The sequence below is a fragment of the Nilaparvata lugens genome, chromosome 1 (genome assembly GCF_014356525.2).
Source record: "Nilaparvata lugens isolate BPH chromosome 1, ASM1435652v1, whole genome shotgun sequence".
Lineage (NCBI taxonomy): Eukaryota > Metazoa > Arthropoda > Insecta > Hemiptera > Delphacidae > Nilaparvata > Nilaparvata lugens.
In genome coordinates, this window is record NC_052504.1 from 92687870 (window position 1) to 92708104 (window position 20235).

The 20235-nt window shown below is 33.3% G+C and overlaps 1 protein-coding gene across 1 annotated transcript in view; it reads right to left on the reverse strand.

The window, feature by feature from the left end:
- LOC111043343 (glutamyl aminopeptidase) overlaps nt 1-10611 on the reverse strand; it is a 51068-nt gene extending 40457 nt beyond the window's left edge. Inside the window, 5 exon segments of the mRNA XM_039419621.1 lie at nt 593-854; nt 1809-1956; nt 6040-6449; nt 8336-8654; nt 10401-10611. Coding sequence (XP_039275555.1) covers nt 593-854; nt 1809-1956; nt 6040-6449; nt 8336-8563 — 1048 coding nt within the window. The 5' untranslated portion in view covers nt 8564-8654; nt 10401-10611.
- Between the last annotated feature and the right edge of the window lie 9624 nt (nt 10612-20235).

Here is a 20235-nt window from a genome sequence, read left to right on the forward strand (position 1 = left end):
CAATGCAAACCCTCGCTTGCCAAGTTTGGATAGAGGATACTTGAGCAATGTAAACTCTCCCTCACTGAGTTTGAGTAGAAGATACTTACCCATCTAAACCCTCCCTTACCGAGTTAGGGCAGAGGATACTTGACCAATGTAACCCTCCCTTACCGAGTTTGGGTAGAGGATAGCCTACTTGACCAATGCAAACCCTCGCTTGCCAAGTTTGGATAGAGGATACTTGAGCAATGTAAACTCTCCCTCACTGAGTTTGAGTAGAAGATACTTACCCAATCTAAACCCTTCCTTACCGAGTTAGGGCAGAGGATACTTGACCAATCTAAACCCTCCCTTACCAAGTTTGGGTAGAGGATAGCCTACTTGACCAATGCAAACCCTCGCTTGCCGAGTTTGGGTAGAGAATACTTGACCAATGTCAAGATACTTGAGCAATGTAAACATTTATTTAACAAGTTTGAGTAGAGGATAGCCTACTTGACCAATGTAAACCTTAATTCAACAATTTTAAGTAGAGAATACTTGACCAATGTAGACCCTAATTTACCGAGTTTTGGTAGAAGATACTTGAGCAATGTAAACCCTCCCTTACCGAGTTTAGGCAGAGGGTAGTCGATGCCGAAGTATTCGATATAGTAGTTGATAGTGTTGGTAGCCAACCGCAGTGCATAGTCAAGGTTGTGGACTTGGCCTCGCCGACCGTACACAGTGACCGGAAATCCGGCCTGCGCATGCGCAGACGGCAGCTGCTCAAAGTCGCAAACGATGAAACAGGCCAGGTAGGTGGACATTGGAACTGATTTGGCAAAGTGCACCACTGTCGAGCCACGCCTAGGCTGGTCCACTTCGGTCTTCTGTTCCACAACAAACATCAACACTACTGTTCAATAACAAACATTAATGAATCTAAGGATGGAAATAAATATTGGAATTTACATTTTTTGTCTTATGCTAATTAATGAGTAATTATTATTGAAAAAATCCAAATTACATGCTGTAAATCACCCCGAAGACTTCTGCTACTGCAAATATTGACAACAGGGTGAAAAATCTTCTATAGAGTAGTAGGGCCTTTCTACTAAATAACTAAATAATTTCATTTTTAAAGCTTTATTAGAAACATTCTTGGCTCCGGCAGGAAGCTTGTTGAATAAATTTGACACCACCTACAAAGCATGTTTTATATGACTTGTTCATATCAACTTCATTCTTTCAATAATTATTATTATTAAACGAAAATTCAAATTAAATGCTGTAATTCACCCCGAGGACTTCTGCTACTGCAAATATTGACAACAGGGTAAACAGCTAGATAGAAATTCGATGAGCGCTACTTAAAAATTATTTATCAGCCTGGGAATCGAACCCGGTACCTCCTAATTGCCGGTCAGGAATGCTTACCCTTACACCAAACTGACAATCTCTGGGTAGCAGCGCTCATTTTATACGAAGCCATAGCTGTAATTTCCATCTAGCTGTTCACCCTGTTATCAATATTTGCAGTAGCAGAAGTCTTCGGGGTGATTTACAGCATTTCATTGGGATTTTCGTTTAATAATAATTAATGAATCTGTTTATAGTTTGTATAATAATAAGATTAATTCCACGAGAACCAATCAGAGAAGGCGTTTTTGAAAATACGGCTTCTCTGATTGGTTCCCGTGGAATTAATAACGGTTAAAATTTAGCCGGCTGTTGTGCAACCAGCACTTAATATTACTTTAACCACGTTCGGATTAGCGGAATTATGGTCTTGAAGTTGAAATTGATTTTCGGAGAAGCTTGTATTGCAAGTGCCGTAAACTTACCACGACATTCATGTTGGAAAGGGCAATGAACTTGTCGTCTGACGGCTTGACCAGGGATACAATGAATTCAGCTTTAAAGCTTGGTTCATCAAAGCAGGGAAACGCTTTCCTTGCGTAGGTTGGCTCAAATTTTGTAGTAGCAATCGACCTGCAATAGTTGAAAATAATTTTGAAACCTTGCAGTGGTTAATAATGTTTTTACAGTTACAAGATGTATTTGTTCACTTCTATAATTCTCATCTTACAGTGTTTTCAAATTGCATAAAAATGGGAATAGGAAAGCTATGAGCAATTTGGTTGGTCAACTTTCAGATGTTTGTGGAATGAAATGAAATGAAAAAAAAGAATCATCCCCAATATTCGTTCTTTTGTGTGTACAGAAGTGATATTTTGTTTTTTTTCACGATATTATCTATGTACAGACTTTTGTATTGTATCAATTAACTATTTATACAGCGTAATTAATATTATTCATTGTTTCTTGTTTATTGTATACATCTTAATGGAAATAAAAATAATAATAGTTATTATTATTAGTTAGAGGAACAATAGTTAATTGTGAGCAACAACACGATGAATAAGGTGACTTGATTACTCAGGCCCGGTTGCACAACAGCCGGTTATTTTTACCGTGATCAATTTCACGAGAACCAATCAGAGAATGCCTTTTTGATAAGACGGCTTCTCTGATTGGTTCCCGTGGAATTAATCACGGTTAAAGTTTAACCGGCTGTTGTGCAACCGGCAATGAGTGTAACATCACCACCAGAGGAATCAAGGTGCTTAAAAGAAAAAAAAATCCGAGATAATTTACTACATTTTTGAGACAATTATAATAGCCTATCATTGTATTTTATTCAATAATGCATGATATTTCTACCCACATTGTTTTTATTATCTGAAATATAAATAAATAATGAATGAATGAATGAATGATTACACATCGATGTTTGGTGACCCCCAAAACATGAATATTTGTCTTGATGCCACTAATGTTAAGGTGCATTTTTGTTGGCGTAAACTTCCGAAGTCGACGACGACAAGCATTGTTGACATTCATATTGTCCAAATTTCAAGTGTGCTAAACCAGCTGGTCAAATAACTTTTCATTATTTGTGTTTATTGTTCAAGAATCAAAACATTTTAAATGATATCAACATATTTCCATTTAAAAGTATAAACTCAACCTCCCCCATTAAATAATTATTTTTTCGGACATTTTATTCATTATCAAAATTTGGGGAACAGAATAGTTTTGCGCCATGCCTGTTGTTCTTCCCGATCATATTTATATGATTTGTAATTGTATCCACAGAGAATTAATAGTAATAAAAAACATAATTGAACATAATCTAAGGTTATTTAGACAAATTGTAATCTACCCAATCTGAGATCCTCACCCTGTCGTGGTCGATGACAGCATTTATGCACAAACGAAACCCCAGCTTTAGGAATCAATGTGATATTTAAGTGAAAGTTATAGAGAGAACACAAGTTTACAGATATTTTCCAAGAATAAGTGTTCTCAGTAGTCAGACAATACTACCATGGAGAAAAGATAGCATAATAATAAATTTCATGGTTTGTGCTTCAAATTTCACTTTTACTTATGTCAAACCTCTTATTATTAAGCTGTCTAGAATGAAAGTGGTTCAAGTCACTTTAACAAGCTCTTGAGTAATAACTATTGGCGTTCTATCAAAACAAGCTGTAAGAAAATCCGGGTGATAATCTTGAAACAGTTTCATTGTATTGAACTATTAAAACTATTGAACTCTATCACATTGAATAGAGGAGCTAAAAGTCTGGTGTGGCGCACTCACACAACTTTCCTTGCCGCTATGAAAAATTATCACCTGACGCTAGTGTTCACGCGCATCTATAGTCTACTATTCAAAGATCCAAGCCAGCTGGTGTCAGGACAATAACGCTGGAGACACACAAAGTCTGCTATCTCTTCATAGTGAATGATTTAATAGGTTCAACAGTTGCCAACAGTATGCAATTGAAATGATAACATTTTATCGAATTTCGAGACTATTTTCAATTTAAGTTGAATGTTATCGAACATTAATTTTAGAAATTTTCATGCTCAATCTTTTCCACTTGGAATTTTTCGTTTAAATTGTATCTAAAGTCTGATAATTGGGAATCTAAAATCAAACTTTGCATAGATGGGGCGGAGCTCCTGGAATTTTTACAGATATGGGACTTGTGGCAGTTGATAGAGCCTATCAATGACTATTTTAGGTATGAATTTGATCAAAATCGTTGGAGCCGTTTTCGAGAAAATCGCGAAAAACCCTGTTTTTGACAACATTTTCGCCATTTTATCCGCCATCTTGAATTGCATTAGCTCGAAATTGTTCGTGTCGTATCCTTATATTGTAAGGACCTTGAGTTCCAAATTTCAAGTCATTCCGTTAATTGGGAGATGAGATATCGTGTACACAGACGCACATACACTCATACACACACACACACATACAGACCAATACCTTGGAACCTATAGACCTTGGGACCTTGGAACGTATAGAAATTTAGAAATTGGGGTACCTTTATTTTTTTCGGAAAGCAATACTTTCCTTACCTATGGTAATAGGGCAAGGAAAGTAAAAATGAACACATTTCAGTAAAGAACCTAGTAGTGTACATTTTTGACTTGGACCACTTTCATTCTAAATATCTCACGATTATTGTTGATAATTAAGATGTTTACACATCAAGCGTAGGCGTAGCTAGAAATACATCTTCGGAAGACGTAGCAGATGTATCTCCTAATGTTAATCTGTCCATTAGTATAGCCTTGATTTAACATTGGGAGATACGACGGCTACCGTAGGTCTTCCGAAGACGTATTTCTAGCTAGGCTATCCTAGGTGTGAAAAGACCTATACCATAGAGAAAAGATAGCATAAAAAGATATTCCATGGTTTAGGTACTTTACGTTCCAAATTTTAAGCCGATTTTCTTAGCTGAAGGGGATTACTGTCGACTACTGTCAAAGCCACCTCTAATACAAGGCACCGGCATACGATATTGCAACGTCGCAGTGTAGGCCTAGAATCTAATACATGATTGCTGAAAAAGATTTTAAAAAATCTGGTGTGGCGCACTCACACAACTTTCCTTGCCGTTATGAGAATTGATCACCTGACGCTAGTGTTCACGCGCATCACAAGTCTACTTATAAACAAAGATATAAGCCAGCTGGTGACAGGACAATAACGCTGGAGACATACGAGGTCTGCTATCTCTTCATAGTGAATGATTTGATAGAATCAACAGTTGCCAACAGTTTGCAATTTGATAATCGCATTTTTTCGAATTTCGAACTTAATTTCAATTTTAGGTGAAAATGTTACTCAACATTAATTGTAGAGATTTTTATGCTCAATCTTCTCCACTCGAATTTGTTTGTTTAAATTGTATCTGAAGCCTGATAATTGAGAATTTAAAATCCAACTTTGCATAGATGGGGCGGAGCTCCTGAAATTTTTACAGATATGGGACTTGTGGCAATTGATGGAGCTTATCAATGACTATTTCAGGTATGAATTTGATCAAAATCGTTGGAGCAGTTTTTGAGAAAATCGCGAAAAACCCTGTTTTTGACAACATTTTCGCCATTTTAGCCGCCATCTTGAATTACATTTGATCGAAATTGTTCGTGTCGGATCCTTATTTTGTAAGGACCTTAAGTTCCAAATTTCGAATGACCTTAAGTCATTTCGTTAATTGGGAGATGAGATATCGTGTATACAGACGCACATACACTCCTACACACACATACAGACCAATACCCAAACACCACTTTTTCGGACTCAGGGGACCTCGAAACATATAGAAATGTAGAAATTGGGGTACCTTAATTCTTTTCGGAAAGCAATACTTTCCTTACCTATGGTAATAGGGCAAGGAAAGTAAAAATACCAGCTGATCTTTTTCACCAATCATGCATTAGATTCTAGGCCTACACTGCGACGTTGCAATATCGTAGGCCGGGGCCTTGTATTAGAGGTGGCTATGCTACTGTCTATTATTACTGTTTTGGCCGGGTGAGAGAATAGGAGCGGAGCAATATGAGAAACTACCAGCGTTATATAGCTTTACGAAAAAGGAGTACTAGGACTATCGGCTTGAGTTGACAGTTAAATTTGGAACATAAACGCCCTATACCATTCGATATCTTCTTATGCTATATTTTCTCTATAGTAGGTTTATTACTCACCTTTTAGTTCCATCAGTAGCATCCTTGTAAGTACTCCTATAGAAGCCCACAATTTTCCCTGTCAGATTTCCAGAAAAGTCCAACTTCAACAAATAAGATCCTGGTTGTATAGGATTGGCGCAGATTATCACAAAATACTGATTCTTTTCATAGTTGAATGTACTGGCTATAGCAATATCAACACCTGCAGTAGAGTTTGCGTTCTCTAATTTCACCAATTTTGTTGAGCTGACATTCAGTTGATCGGCATGAAGAACAATGATCTTTCTCGCCGACAGCACTTTCAGGTTGATTTTGATGCTGCCACTGAATTTGCCCTCCGCCAAGTCGGGATTCAGAAAGATGTCATAAGTTTCTGGAACAACTTCGGCTGGGAGACGAGTTTGGCTTTCCCATGGTTTGGAGTCTTCCTACAAATATAAGAATATCAAATTAGGAGGACATTAAATCATAATTTCTGATATCACTACACATATCTGTTTAGGATTACTCCTCTCCTACAAATTCAAATACAAGAATATCATAAATAGGAAGACATTAAATAATAATTTATGATATCACTGTAATAAGAGACTACACATATTTGTTTAGGATTACTCCTCTTGATTATTTTTGTTTTATTAGGAGTAGTATCAGTATAGATTTTATTTATCAGGATATCCACGAGAAGTGTTACAGCCAAAGACCATAGATTCAACATGCAATTTGCAACAAAAATGTTCTGTAAAATTTTCTTACATCGACCTTAGTTTTAGAGATATATCGATTTTTCGATATTTTTTGAAATAAAAGAGGAAGAAATTTAAAATAAGATTAATACAATTTTTTCCTTTGTTTGATATTTTTGAACTTTTTATGAGCGTTCAAACTGGATGAAGTTCACCTTGAACTCGACAAATGAACTTTTTCACCTTTGAGCGCTTAGGCCTATAAGAAGTTCAAAAACGTCAAACAAAGGAAGAAATTAAATGAATTTTATTGGAAATTTTTTCCTCTTTCCAACCACATCCTTAAAATACAATTTTTACTGATAGTTTTCTAGTTATTCTCGTTTTTAAAAGATATCGAAAAATCTATATATTTTGAGAACTAAAGTCGATACAAGAGAATGTTACTATACATTTTTTATTGCAAATTCTATGTAGATTCTATGGTTTTTGGATGTTACACCTTCCGTGGGACACTCTGTATATTACTTTGAAGTATATTTTAATTGATTCTAACTCATAGTACAATTACCATAGTTTTAATCATAATCAACTTATTCTGTTCATTAGCATATTATATGCATGCATAGTTGCATTTCTTTATTTCGTTTATGATTAATTAATGTGATACTTCAGTATGCACTATACTGGGAAATTTTCCTATTTTGCAATAAAATTATAAGTTTGCTCAGCACTCAATGAAGTTTCAAGTAGGTTATAGCTAATATTGTGTGAGATAACAATTTTATTTGAAGCTATATTTATTCAAATTTAAATAATGATGATAGATTTTTATACTTTAAGGCTCGTATTACATTAGGGCGTTAATTAGGACACTCATGGACACCAAGTGTCCAAGAGCAAATTGCGGGGCATTAGTTCTTATTGCGCTTATTATATCAATAGAGTTGCTAGCCGATTCATCAGCTTTTGGTGGCCGGCCGGTATCTCACTAAGATCGACAGCATTAGTGTCCTAGCTTGCTAAATACGGCCGCCAATGGTTGCTCTCTGGTGTCCCACTGGCGACAATATCAAATAATAATCAGTCCAATCAAAGGCACACTTACTAGCATGTAATATCTACTCTCCATAAACCCAAACTTCATTGATTTTTTATTAGTTTCTTGTATGTAACTAATATTTTGAGGAATTTTATTATTTATTTGATATTTTCTAATAAGCCCGCACGTGAATGTTCGCACAATTGTAGAGTTCATTTTTCCATAAGCAAGAGATAAGAATATCTTTCCAGAAGTTAAGATGACAGGCCTCAAGAGAGGCTTGCAGAATTTAAGTGTCATTTTTAATTCACACAATACTTGTATGGTATTAGATAATATGCCAAATTATAGTAAAAGTACAATTCATAATGATATTTTTATCTAGAATCACAATTACACACAAAAATCTCACAACTAAAAGTCAACAAATAGTCGAGGTTACTGAACTTTGAAGAAAGACGTTCAGCTGCAGTCTCTAATAAACCGACTTTTGAGGTTAAGTTTACTTAAGAAGTTCTAGTTTATTCAATAATACTTTGAAAAAAATGCTTTATTCAATAAGACAGAAAAATATATCAAAGCTCACCTGACTCCATACTGAGTCTGCCATTGAATTATTGATTTTAATTGCTTTCAAGTTTGATGAAAGATGACAATTAGAACTTGAAGTTTTCAAATTCAACTTGTTGGCGTCTCTTCCATCAGCTGATTTTAGAAGTGCCAGTGCCACCGCTACTGCCATAGAAATCCCAAAGAGTACTCTTAATTTGGCGGGGTTTTCAAAACATCCAAAGAATAAAATAATATTGACCATTTTGGACAGTGTTATTTGTTCACTAATTTTGATAAATTATCACAGATTACTCTTCAACTCAAAATGGAATATTATTCCATATTTTCATGTTCTGAAAAAAATAAATATTATATTAAAACACTAACCTGAGTATTAATAAAAAGCCAATGGGTTTTCGCCGTATAATTGTTTGCGTTGTTCTATAATATAGAGTGTAGAATATTTCCAATACACCATTAATAAAAACGTTACCCTGAGATTATGTAACAAGTCAGGGTACCTAAATTTTATAAAGTTATTCTTTTTCAGCTGTAATAAACCTGATATAATATTATATTTTTATTTCTAGCTGGGAGGTACTAATCGAAATTCACAAATTTTCTTGTAGCATAGGATTGGTAGTAGGTAATTAATGCCAGTGAGTTATAGTTTGTAAAGCACAGTAGTTTCAGCAAGCTTCTATGAGTGCTTTTCCTATGCTTCCTATATTCAATGCTGACAGTTAAGAACCTCGTCACTATGCATAATTATTGCAAAAAATAGAAATCATGAGGATATTACACTCTCCACAATTACTAGAACGTCAATCTGCAATTTGCTAAATTTTAGTAGTACAGTACGATGTACGATACGGTAGTAATAGTATAGCCTACTGTTGATTTAAATCAATTTTTTGACCTCAAAACGTAAAAAATCATGAAATTGAAGCAACTTAATTTTCTGGATTGAAAAACACTTTCCTTATACCAATATAATAGTAGTACAAGGGAATTTAAAAACCATGATAATCTCAAAAATATTATTTAAATTTATAACAATTTTTAGACTAATCCTCACATAAACTAGGTTCATTATAGAGTTTATTACGGTATTTTTATTAAACTAATTTTTTTATTTGTAATAAATTATCAAATGGATCGAATTTGCCTATAATTCTACAGCTGCAATAAAGTACTGTTAAGCTGGGTTTACACCAAAGTTATTAACAAAATGTTAATAACTTAATCCTTATAGATTCTATTAGATTGAACATAAGTTATCATACACATTATGATGAACATATGTGTTTGTCAAGCTCCATTTTATCTAATAGAATCTATAAGGATTAAGTTATTAACATTTTGTTAATAGCTTTGGTGTAAACTCAGCTTTAAGATTAATTAATTGAACAACACAATCGTACCGTATCAATTTTACAAAACTGAACATTTTTTCTTATATTTTAGAACAGAAACATATATTCTCTAATAATATATAACGAGTTTTCATAAGATTAATATTTTTACTTGAATAATATAATAATATTTTTTGCAATTAAATTACATGAATAATTGAATTCAATTTATTCAAAACTTTATACATTACTTAGTAAGTAAAGAAAGAGTAAAGGCGATATACATATTAGATTGTCACATTAATATGAAAAACAAATAAAAATTAAATGAATAACTTCATCTCTTTTCTGTATAGGGCCACTTGTAATATAATTATAAAGAAAAATAAAAATCTCAGTACCCTTTTTGAAATATTTTATCACAACATGTTTCGGACATTGATGCCATTTTCAAGTGATATGAAGTAAATAAATAAATACTGCTGGAAGATTCTTATTTTGATCATATGTTAGTGTATTCATATGATTTTATGAACTAAAATAAAATATTTCAAAAAGGGTACTGAGATTTTTATTTTTCTTCATATTTGAATAGCTTGATGCTTGGACGATAAGTCCGTGTGCATGGAGGATTCGTCTGACAATCGATAAGAAAAATAATAAACTCTACTTTATTGATACTAGATACTATAAAACATCTATTATTACTAAATAATAGGTTCCCACACCCTGGACTATGGTAACTCTGGAGCTATCAGCATTTGAAAACACTCGTTGTGTTGTGGGCGTACAATATTCCATAAGCGCACTTTTATCAATCAAAGTGAAATTAACACAGAAGCACGTAACACAACACTAAACTGGTTCTTATCAACATAACCGAACAGACACAAGAACTGGTAATGATTGGAGTCAGTGCTTAAATAGCAGATAGCTGTCTGATAGAAAGTCTATCAACAGTATTAGAATCGGAGAGAGAGAGAGCATGATCTGTCGAATATTATTGGCTGCGTCAACTTGTCAAGACCTTGTAGATACTAATGGACCTAAAATGTTGAGGGATATCGAACTGTCGATAGACACAATCGATTATTATTTAGCTGATAACAGATCGCAAAGGAAAACGCCACTGTGAAGTTTGTGAGACGAATCAACACGCGTTGGTCAGTCGTCATCGTATCTCACTCACTCGCTCTCTCTCTCACTCTCAAACAAATAAGTCATGGCTAATTGGTAATCCGTGAAATCATCGAACAATCAACCGATTTTGTAGCTCAACATTACCAACTGTGAAGTTTCGTTATAACAGTACCAGTAGTCCCCCTGTAAGACCTTGAACAATCAACTCATTCTGTTATTATTTTACATCTATAAAAAGCATGTAACTCATGTTCTAAATAGTTTTAGTTTGTTTAAAATATTTTTGAAATAAGATTTGAAAGGATCATATTTTTTAACAAGTTTATTTAGCTAATAACAGATCGCAAAGCTGATGATACAGCTGTAGTATCATCAGGAAAACAGTGGGACGATGTATTCAAAAATGCTACTTCTGATTTGGCCAGAATAAAGAGCTGGTTCGACCATAACTCCTTAACCGTTAATATAGATAAGACCAAATACATGCCCATCACAACCCGTAACCAGCAAGATCCAGAGCCAAGAGACTTAATACTTCATTCGTGCAGAGATCCAACATCAACTGTCTGTAATTGCTCAAAACTAGAAAGAGTAAATAAGTACAAGTACTTGGGTATTATAGTTGATAGTGGTTTGAGTTGGGGTCCGCATATCCAGTTTGTGAAGCAGAGACTTAGAAGGTTATGTATGCATTCTCCCAGCTAGGCCATGTTTTGAGTGAGGCGCACTGTAAGACTGTATACTTCGCTTACGTCCAGTCAATCATCCAGTATGGCATTCTTGTTTGGGGGGGTCTGCACGCTACTCTCTTGGAGCCGCTTGCGGTGTCGCAAAGACAAATAATTAAAACAGTTTTGAAAAAGGAACAGCACTACCCAACAATTGAATTATTTACTGAATTTCCTGTTTTAAATATTAGACAACTTTACATAAAATCTCTACTGCTCTTACTAAAAAAAAATAGATATAACATTCTACCCGAAATTCCTCACACCTACCCCACACGATTTAGAGTCAACCATGGATTTGCGACGCCGCGGGTGGCTCATGGACTGGAGTTGAGAACCCCTTTCTATCTTTCTCAACTTCTGTACAGGAATCTGCCGGCTGAGATAAGAATCAGTATGGAGGTATGCAGTGTGCCGGCATTCAAGCGTATGGTGGAGGGGTGGCTATATACCGCCTTGGCACAGAAATGTCTGAAAGCCTGCTTCGGTCAATGTACTGGCATTAATCTATCATCCTCTACGATGCTTGGAATACACCCAGATATTTCATTTCTCTTATTCATATCCCTTCATATATATATTTTTTTCAATTCCAAAATCTTACCTGAGGCTCCGCTTGTCCCTGCTCTATCATGTTCTATCATTTTTTAAATTTTTTTTCCTTATCTATTTTTATTTATTTATTTTTTTTACTAGCATTCCATTTGAATGTTTCCATTAACTTTTCAAATTACTTCTATTTATATTTTAAGTAAATATAATTTCTTTGTAGTTAGTTATCTAACTTATTCATTATTTATTAACCAATATTAATATTTATTTTTTCTCCTCACAATTTAATTTATTACTTTATTTAACTTAGCAGCCTGATATATTTCAGGCTACCCAGAACTCACCCCTACACACAGACGAATAGTCTTGTAGGGGTATTCCTGTATCTATGTAAAGTGTGTTCAATTTCCTGTAATGTATATTTTTGAGGAATAAAGCTAATTTGATTTGATTTGAAAGGGAAACGATAGTGTGAGGCGTGTGATACGAATAGTTCAAACATTTTAAAATTGTTCTCTTGTTCTGGATTTGAAAGTGGGTGCAAAAATATTTCTGAAATAAGTAAGGTTATTTAATAAATATTATTGCAGGTCATGTTAAAATAAAAAATTATCAATGGTCACTAACATCTATGATGAATCAAATTCAAATCAAAATCAAATTTATTGTTCCATTTCCATGGAATATGATATTAAACGATAGACAAAAACATTTAATATAATTGAAATGAAAATCATCACCAGCAAAAGTATGATCTCAAAGAATGGGCACATTATGAATATTCTTGAAATAAAAATCAAAAGAACAAAGTGAACAATTTATTAAAAGTTTACAATAAAATGTTAACATAATTAAAAGTGTTGTATATTTGTATGTAGCTATAATTTTCAGTTATTTAGTAGATTGATATTACTCAGTTACATTTCGAGTAGGTAATAATATAAAATAATAATATCGAGTGACCTGGCTGGCTCAGGTCTGGTGTAAAAGTTTTCATGTCGCAGCTGATCAATTTCAGGTCCTCTGACATGACCTAAAAGCATGTCAATCTAAAGCTCGGTTTACACCAAAGTTATTAACAAAATATTAATCACTTAATCCTTATAGATTCTATTAGATTGAACGGAACTTGACAAACACATATGTTCATCATGTGTATGATAAGTTACAATAACATCTATGGTCATCTTCAATCTAGGTCATCTTCTTTATGGTCTAGGTTATCTTCAATCTAATAGAATCTATAAGGATTAAGCTATTAGCATTTTGTTAATAAATTTGGTGTAAACGCAGCTGAAAACACGTGGGAGATCCTAGATTAATATGCTGCCCGTCCGGGATTTGAGTCCGGGTCTATAAAATAATAGTTGATGATAAAGTTTTAGAAGTGAAGAAGAGTACCTAAGTGACCTTCATTAACATCCTATCATCACCGTTACACCAATACAACTTATTATGAAAATATGCCTACACAATGCATTGTGTATTGGCATGATTTAATCTATCTATAGTAGGCTATGGTATTGGCCTATATAGCAATGTACCTAGAATACATTGTATTAAATTGTATTCTAGGTACCTTGGCCTATAGTATTGCTACATAAATATGGTTAAAATTTTATTCACTTTTAACTGTCAGCTACTGTTGAGAGGACAATCAACATTGAATGGATCATTGATGTTATATAGAGAAAATTTCAAAGCAAGTTTCACTGTAGTATTTACAAAAAATCCTAGACTATAAAGTTTAATATGGTAGGAAAGATTGAAAAAAATTACCTGTTCCCAGTGAACTACAGCTCAAAATAAAAAAATCTAGTTTCTTATTTTTGTTTCAATTAAAAATTTAGCGTAGTTTCCTTATCAACTTTCTTCATACCTATCAGCTGTTAAAACTGTCAATTAAAATTGATAATTAAAAAGGAAATTTTCCGGTTCATTAAAGTAATGAAGTTTTATTAGTTTTTTTGACAGCATAAAGCTGTGTTTACATCAAAGATATCAACAAAATGGTCTTCTCAATTAGATTTCTACAAAAACGTTGTCAAATTTTTTTGTAAGAAACAAGTATAGAGCAACATAAGTTGCCAAATTTTGCCCAGAGTTGTCATGGAGTAGAGGGTGAACGTTTTGTTGGCAACTTTCTCAGTGTTTCCCTCAAAACAAAAATTTTGTTGAAAATTTTGGATTTCCACAAGTTGACAAAACAATACAATAATTATTTTGCTGTGCCTTTAAAGAAACTGGTAACAAATTGCAGAATTCTTTAAACAATCTGATTTAAATGCGTTTTGATACGTTTATAGATTGAATTTTTTGACATATTGGAAATTTCTTGAGTTGAAGTGGGCCTACCTAATATGATATTCCAGCTATTTTTGCCATTTTATGTATATAACAGGAGTTCATTCATTATGATTTATTATGATTTATTATTATTGTATTTCACATTACTTGCCAGAAAGCTAATTTTAAATAGCAATAAATTACATTGTTCATTTAAAAGTACACACAATGAATGTGGAATGTTGAACGATAATATTATAAAAAGTTGAACGATGAATATAATAGAAGCTTGAAAAATATTAGATTCTTATCAACACATCATTCAGAAATTATAATTTGGGCTTCTTTGGCTACCAACTATGAAACTATGGCCAAATAGAATATAACATTCTATCAAATATTTAACCCTGATTAAGTGCTCTAAAAATGCGTCCTACACTATTCTTCTCTTATTGGTTCTTGTCGCATTGCATTTAACCGGCATTTAATCTGTTCAGTAACAATTTTGTCTGAATTTGGCATTATTGATTTGATTTGTTTTTAAAGTGGTTCGTTTTATTATAATATTATAATTATAGGTAATATTCGGCAACGCTGTTCTCCTATCTTTCTTCACTGTCAACGTAGACCTCATTATAGGACAAACTACAGTTAGCCTACTGTATATACTACATTAGTTACCGTTTCAATAAAGTGATTCTATAATCTCTCTATGCAAATCTTATTGCAAAGTGCTATCTGCTTTGTCGAATGGTAGGAAAAATGGAAGAACACCGTTGCCGATTCTCTGCTTTGCCACTGCCTTCTATAGAGGATAGCTTATTATAAGATATCTGAAGTACCTAATATTAACTGTTCACTCTTCTTTAAAATGATCGATTAAATTTTTTTTTCAAGAGAATATATTTTCAATGATTGAATAAGACTTGTTCATAATTGGGATTGAAATTTTGTTAATTGATTATATTTCTACATTGTTAAAAAAAAATCTATAGCAACGTTTGTGGAGCTAGAAAAGGATGCGCTATTTGCATTGTCACATCAAATCAAATCAAATTTTATTGCCTTACAAAAAGTGTCCACAAATAAATATAGATTACAAAATGTAATATTTTAGAATAAGAAGTATAATTTTAGCATCTATATAATAAGAGAGAGTAGGGTTGTGTTTGTTCGTGTGTTCGTTTGTTCGCATCAAAACATGTCAACTTGTGGATTGCATATCGGAAAAACGGGAATGATTTAGATCTCTTAATTCTGAACATAGATTCTAAAAATATCAATCTTGTGCACCTGGAAGCCCAAATTTCAATTTTCCTTCTAGATTTTTCAGAATTAATGTTCAAACTTCATTAATAGTAGGCCTACATACGATTTCATAAAAAATCACAAATCATATGGTCGGAATTAAAAAATTTTATTATATTAAAGAACTGGATTATTAATACACGTGTAAAGTGGTATAGGAAAATTATGTTTGACGCATCATCACGTCTGAACTACTGGACTGATTAACTTGAAATTTTGCATATAGATTCTTGCTTAATCGAGGATGGTTATAAACCTATTTTAATTCTTCAATATTTGATTATATCAAGTTTTCAGTTTGTCAAGTTTTCAATTATTTTTCATGCTTTCAGTTGTTGTAAGGAAGCAGCAGAACATTTCTCTCAAAAGGGAAATTAGAAGATAGGTATGATTGGGGATCCCTTTCGAATGATAAAAATAGGTTTTTCGTCGCACCCAAGTTTTTTCTGCCATTTTGGAACCACCATTTTGAATACAACTTCTTTTTTCAATTGAAAGGTGGTCATATAATACATGATTCCGATACAGGATTTGCAGAGAAAAGGTATGGTGAAAACCGCACATCGATATCTCAAACCTTTCAAAATTTATTCTCATTCATTTCCTTTATTATAGTACAGAAAATGATAGATAAATGGATGATATATCCATCTATCTATCATCTTCTATACCATAATAGAGGAAAGAACTGGCTTAAAGACGTATACACACGTGTAGAGGATAGGGGAATTATGTTTGACGCATCATCACGTCTGAACTACTGGATTGATTTACTTGAAATGCTGCTTATAAATTCTTAATCAACCGAGGATTCTTATAGACCTATTTTCAATTCCTTAGGATTTCATTAGGTCAAGTTAATAAAATAGACCCTTGCGAAGCACGGGTTACCTACTAGTAATAAATATACTAATTGGGCGAAACCAGCAAAAGCACAGTTTGAGTGCCGGTGACGAGTACCAAAACAGAAAACGATACTATTACTTCCAATAGAAAAACTTTGATTCAACAAGGTAAGCTAAACTATAATAATTATAACTATACAATTCAATCAAGGTGAAAGTGGGGAAAACATGATAGACAAGGATAGCAACACCAATGTCAATCTAATACTGTCATTATAACGTGGACGTCACTAAATTTTGTAAGATGACTTACAACCCTGCGCGCTCACCGGTCATAAAAATAGTGGTTTGGCACGGATGTATTTTACTGTAGCAATTGAAATCAGATAATTGTGGTATTCACTTTAAAATGTCAGCATTGCTACGGAGAGGAAGCTCACAGTGTGTGTATTGTTGGTGGCGAGAGGAAGCGCACATCCCAGAGAGTCGGCCATAATTCAAAATGGCGCGTGCCTCGATTTCCAATAACAGTGGAAAGCACTCCTCCGAAACATCTGCTTTGCTGCCCTATAACGACTCGGCAAACAACAACATTGCTCAATCAGACCTCTATTTGTCATCAATATTGCAGGTGGCCCAAATACGCAACCCAAGAAACTACAAAGAGCCAATAAAATAGGCTGCAGTGTGGTCCACGTTATAATGGCAGTATTTGATTAATATTGGTGTTGCTATCCTTGTCTGTCATGCGGAAATGCAGATAGCGCAATCCTTTTCTAGCTCCGCAACGTTGCTATAGTAAGGTCCACGTTATAATGGCAGGGTTTGATTAGCAAAGGTATAGATATCCTTGTCTATCATTCAACAAAGCGGATAGCGCTTTCTCTTTCTCGCTTTGCTTTGTTGCCAGATCATCTTTTAACAATGTATAATTGATAATTAATTAACAAAATATTCCATCTTGGTTAAGAAGATTCATTATGAAATTATTGAAAAATATAATTACTTGCTTAATGAAATATAATTTATCCAACTTGATTAAGAAAATTCTTTATGAAATTATTGAAAAATATAATTACTTGCTTAATGGAATAAAATTTATCTATCTTGATTAAGAAAATTCATTATGAAATTATTGAAAAATATAATTACTTGCTTAATGAAATATAATTTATCATTTTAAACGAGAATGAACAGTTAATATTTCATCAATAAACCTGTATCAGCTACCGTATAATTATAGAAGGCATTGACAAGACGTTGTCTTCGGCAACATTGTTTTCCTATCTTTCTTCACTGCCATTATAACGTGGACCTCACGTTAGATAGATATTCTTGAACAATGTAAAAATATAATCAATTAACAAAATTTTAATCTCAATCATGAACAAGTATTATTCAATAATTGAAAAATATATTTTCTTGACAAATAAAATATAATCGACCATTTTAAAGAAGAGTGAACAGTTAATATTACTTCAGATATCTTATAAGCTATCCTTTATAGAAGGCAGTGGCAAGGCAGAGGATCGGCCACGTTGTTCTCCTATTCTTCTTCACTGCCATTGTAATATTGGAACTCGCTATACGCCCACCAATCGATGCAGAGAATCGACTACAATCATCTTAATTAACATTAATAAAAACAATGCCTTGTTTTCAAGTTTTCAAGCATAGCAACACTAATGTTAATCAGATTCTGTAATTATATATTAATATTAGTATTTTAAAATTATTGTAAAGCTTAATGTTGTGTAGCTTGATCAATTTTTCCTCTCCCTATCATTAATGATGTACTTGTAAGAAATAAAGAATTTTAGCATTTTACTGTTTTTTTACTTTTGGGCTACTTTTAATATAAATTTCAGTACCCTTTTAAATTATACTTTTAATTGTCTTTAAATTATCTTTATAAATTGTTTTAAATCATTTAATTAACATGTTGTGACAAAATAATTTTAAAGGGTACTGAGATTTAATTTTTTATTTATAGAATATTAGCAATTGCCCCAATCGTTTGTCTTCATCAAGTAGAACTTCCTACCTACCTGTAGTCGACTTAAAACTACTTCCCACTTCCGGAGAGTTATGCGGAGCAGAGAAAAGTGAGGGTGCAGCTGTTGCGATGTTGCCGTGCTTAACCCTTCTACTACCAACGTTTTTCACATACACGAAATACCATTATTTGGGGTAATTGGGTTACCCCAACAAGATTTCTGTTTTATATAATTATTTTCTATTTTTTTTTCATTAATTCATCAGTCAAATGCATAACAAAATCTATTAAAATAATTAGAAATAAGTTTCTTCCGTTGATAAATAGGTTTTCAATTAAAAATTGACAGGCCAACAAAATTGAGCATCCTATTATATTGTTGTAGGGGAAATGATGTCAAATAATTAAACTAGTAGTTCTGTGAACAGTAGACCTCACGCAGTATTCTCATCCACAAGTACCTGATTGAAACTATAGACCTTATGGACATACAGCTATAGACTGGCTTCTCCACACATCTGTGTTATCACTTGTCAGCTGATTTATGATGAATAATTCTATAGTCTGATTTTTACTCTAATATTGGCGTATGAAGGAGGCTCCTTTTTCCTTTTATATTATCCTTGAAATGCAAAATTTCCAAAAACCTTGTATATACGTCGACGCGCAATTAAAAAAGGAACATACCTGTCAAATTTCATGAAAATCTATTACCTCGTTTCGCCGTAAATGCGCAACATATAAACATTTAAACATCAAGAGAAATGCCAAACCGTCGACTTGAATCTTAGACCTCACTTCGCTCGGTCAATTATGGTTATAGCGAAGTAATTGTTTCTAATTTAGATTTTAAGTGATCATTATGAATCAGGTTTGGCAATAAAATAAAAATTGAACATCAAATTGATATCTCCTGTATTCTGATAATGGATGAAATATACCAAAAAATTTCATGACATGGAATACCAAGTGGGGTAATAGAGTTACCCTCAGGATATATCTGCCAATCATTCCAAAAATAAGAGGAACGAAATGATTCTATGAGATAAAATAACTAAAGTGATATGTTTTTAACAAGTACTCAACGTTTCAATGAAATACATCAACATTATCTACAAAAAATAGACAAAATTTGGGTTGGGGTAGTCCAATTACCCCGCTTGGTAGTAGAAGGGTTAAGAGTTCTGTAATCTTCAGTGAGTGTTCAACAGCTCATGATACGATTACATATAGTTTCCTTTCTAAAAGCACTGCATCAACTGAGTCTAATCGTTAACTTGGCAACCGCGCTTCTTTCCATGACTATTCATCACTTTAGCTGATCTGGTTCTCCATTTCTCTAATCCACATATCCCTACAAGTCGGAGGTTGTCAATATATTGAACGAATAAACTATTATTGTGTAGGCCTACCACTAATCAATTTTTTTGCAGCCCTCGTATAATATAATATGTCTTAATATATTATTTATTTATTTGTTGATACAATTAAAAATTATATGAATATGATCGGGAAAGATCAATAACAGGCATTATCACTAGCTAGTGGCTAGTAGTATTTATTTATTTTATTTTAAGAGAAGTGCACTCCAATAGGGCTTATGCCTAGGTGTGCTCATATTTATTTCGCTTTATGTTTTTGTCATCTGAAGCAAAACATATAATTTTCATTAGTATTTTTTTTGTATTGCTAGATGGTACTGTTAGATGGTATTGTTAGATGGT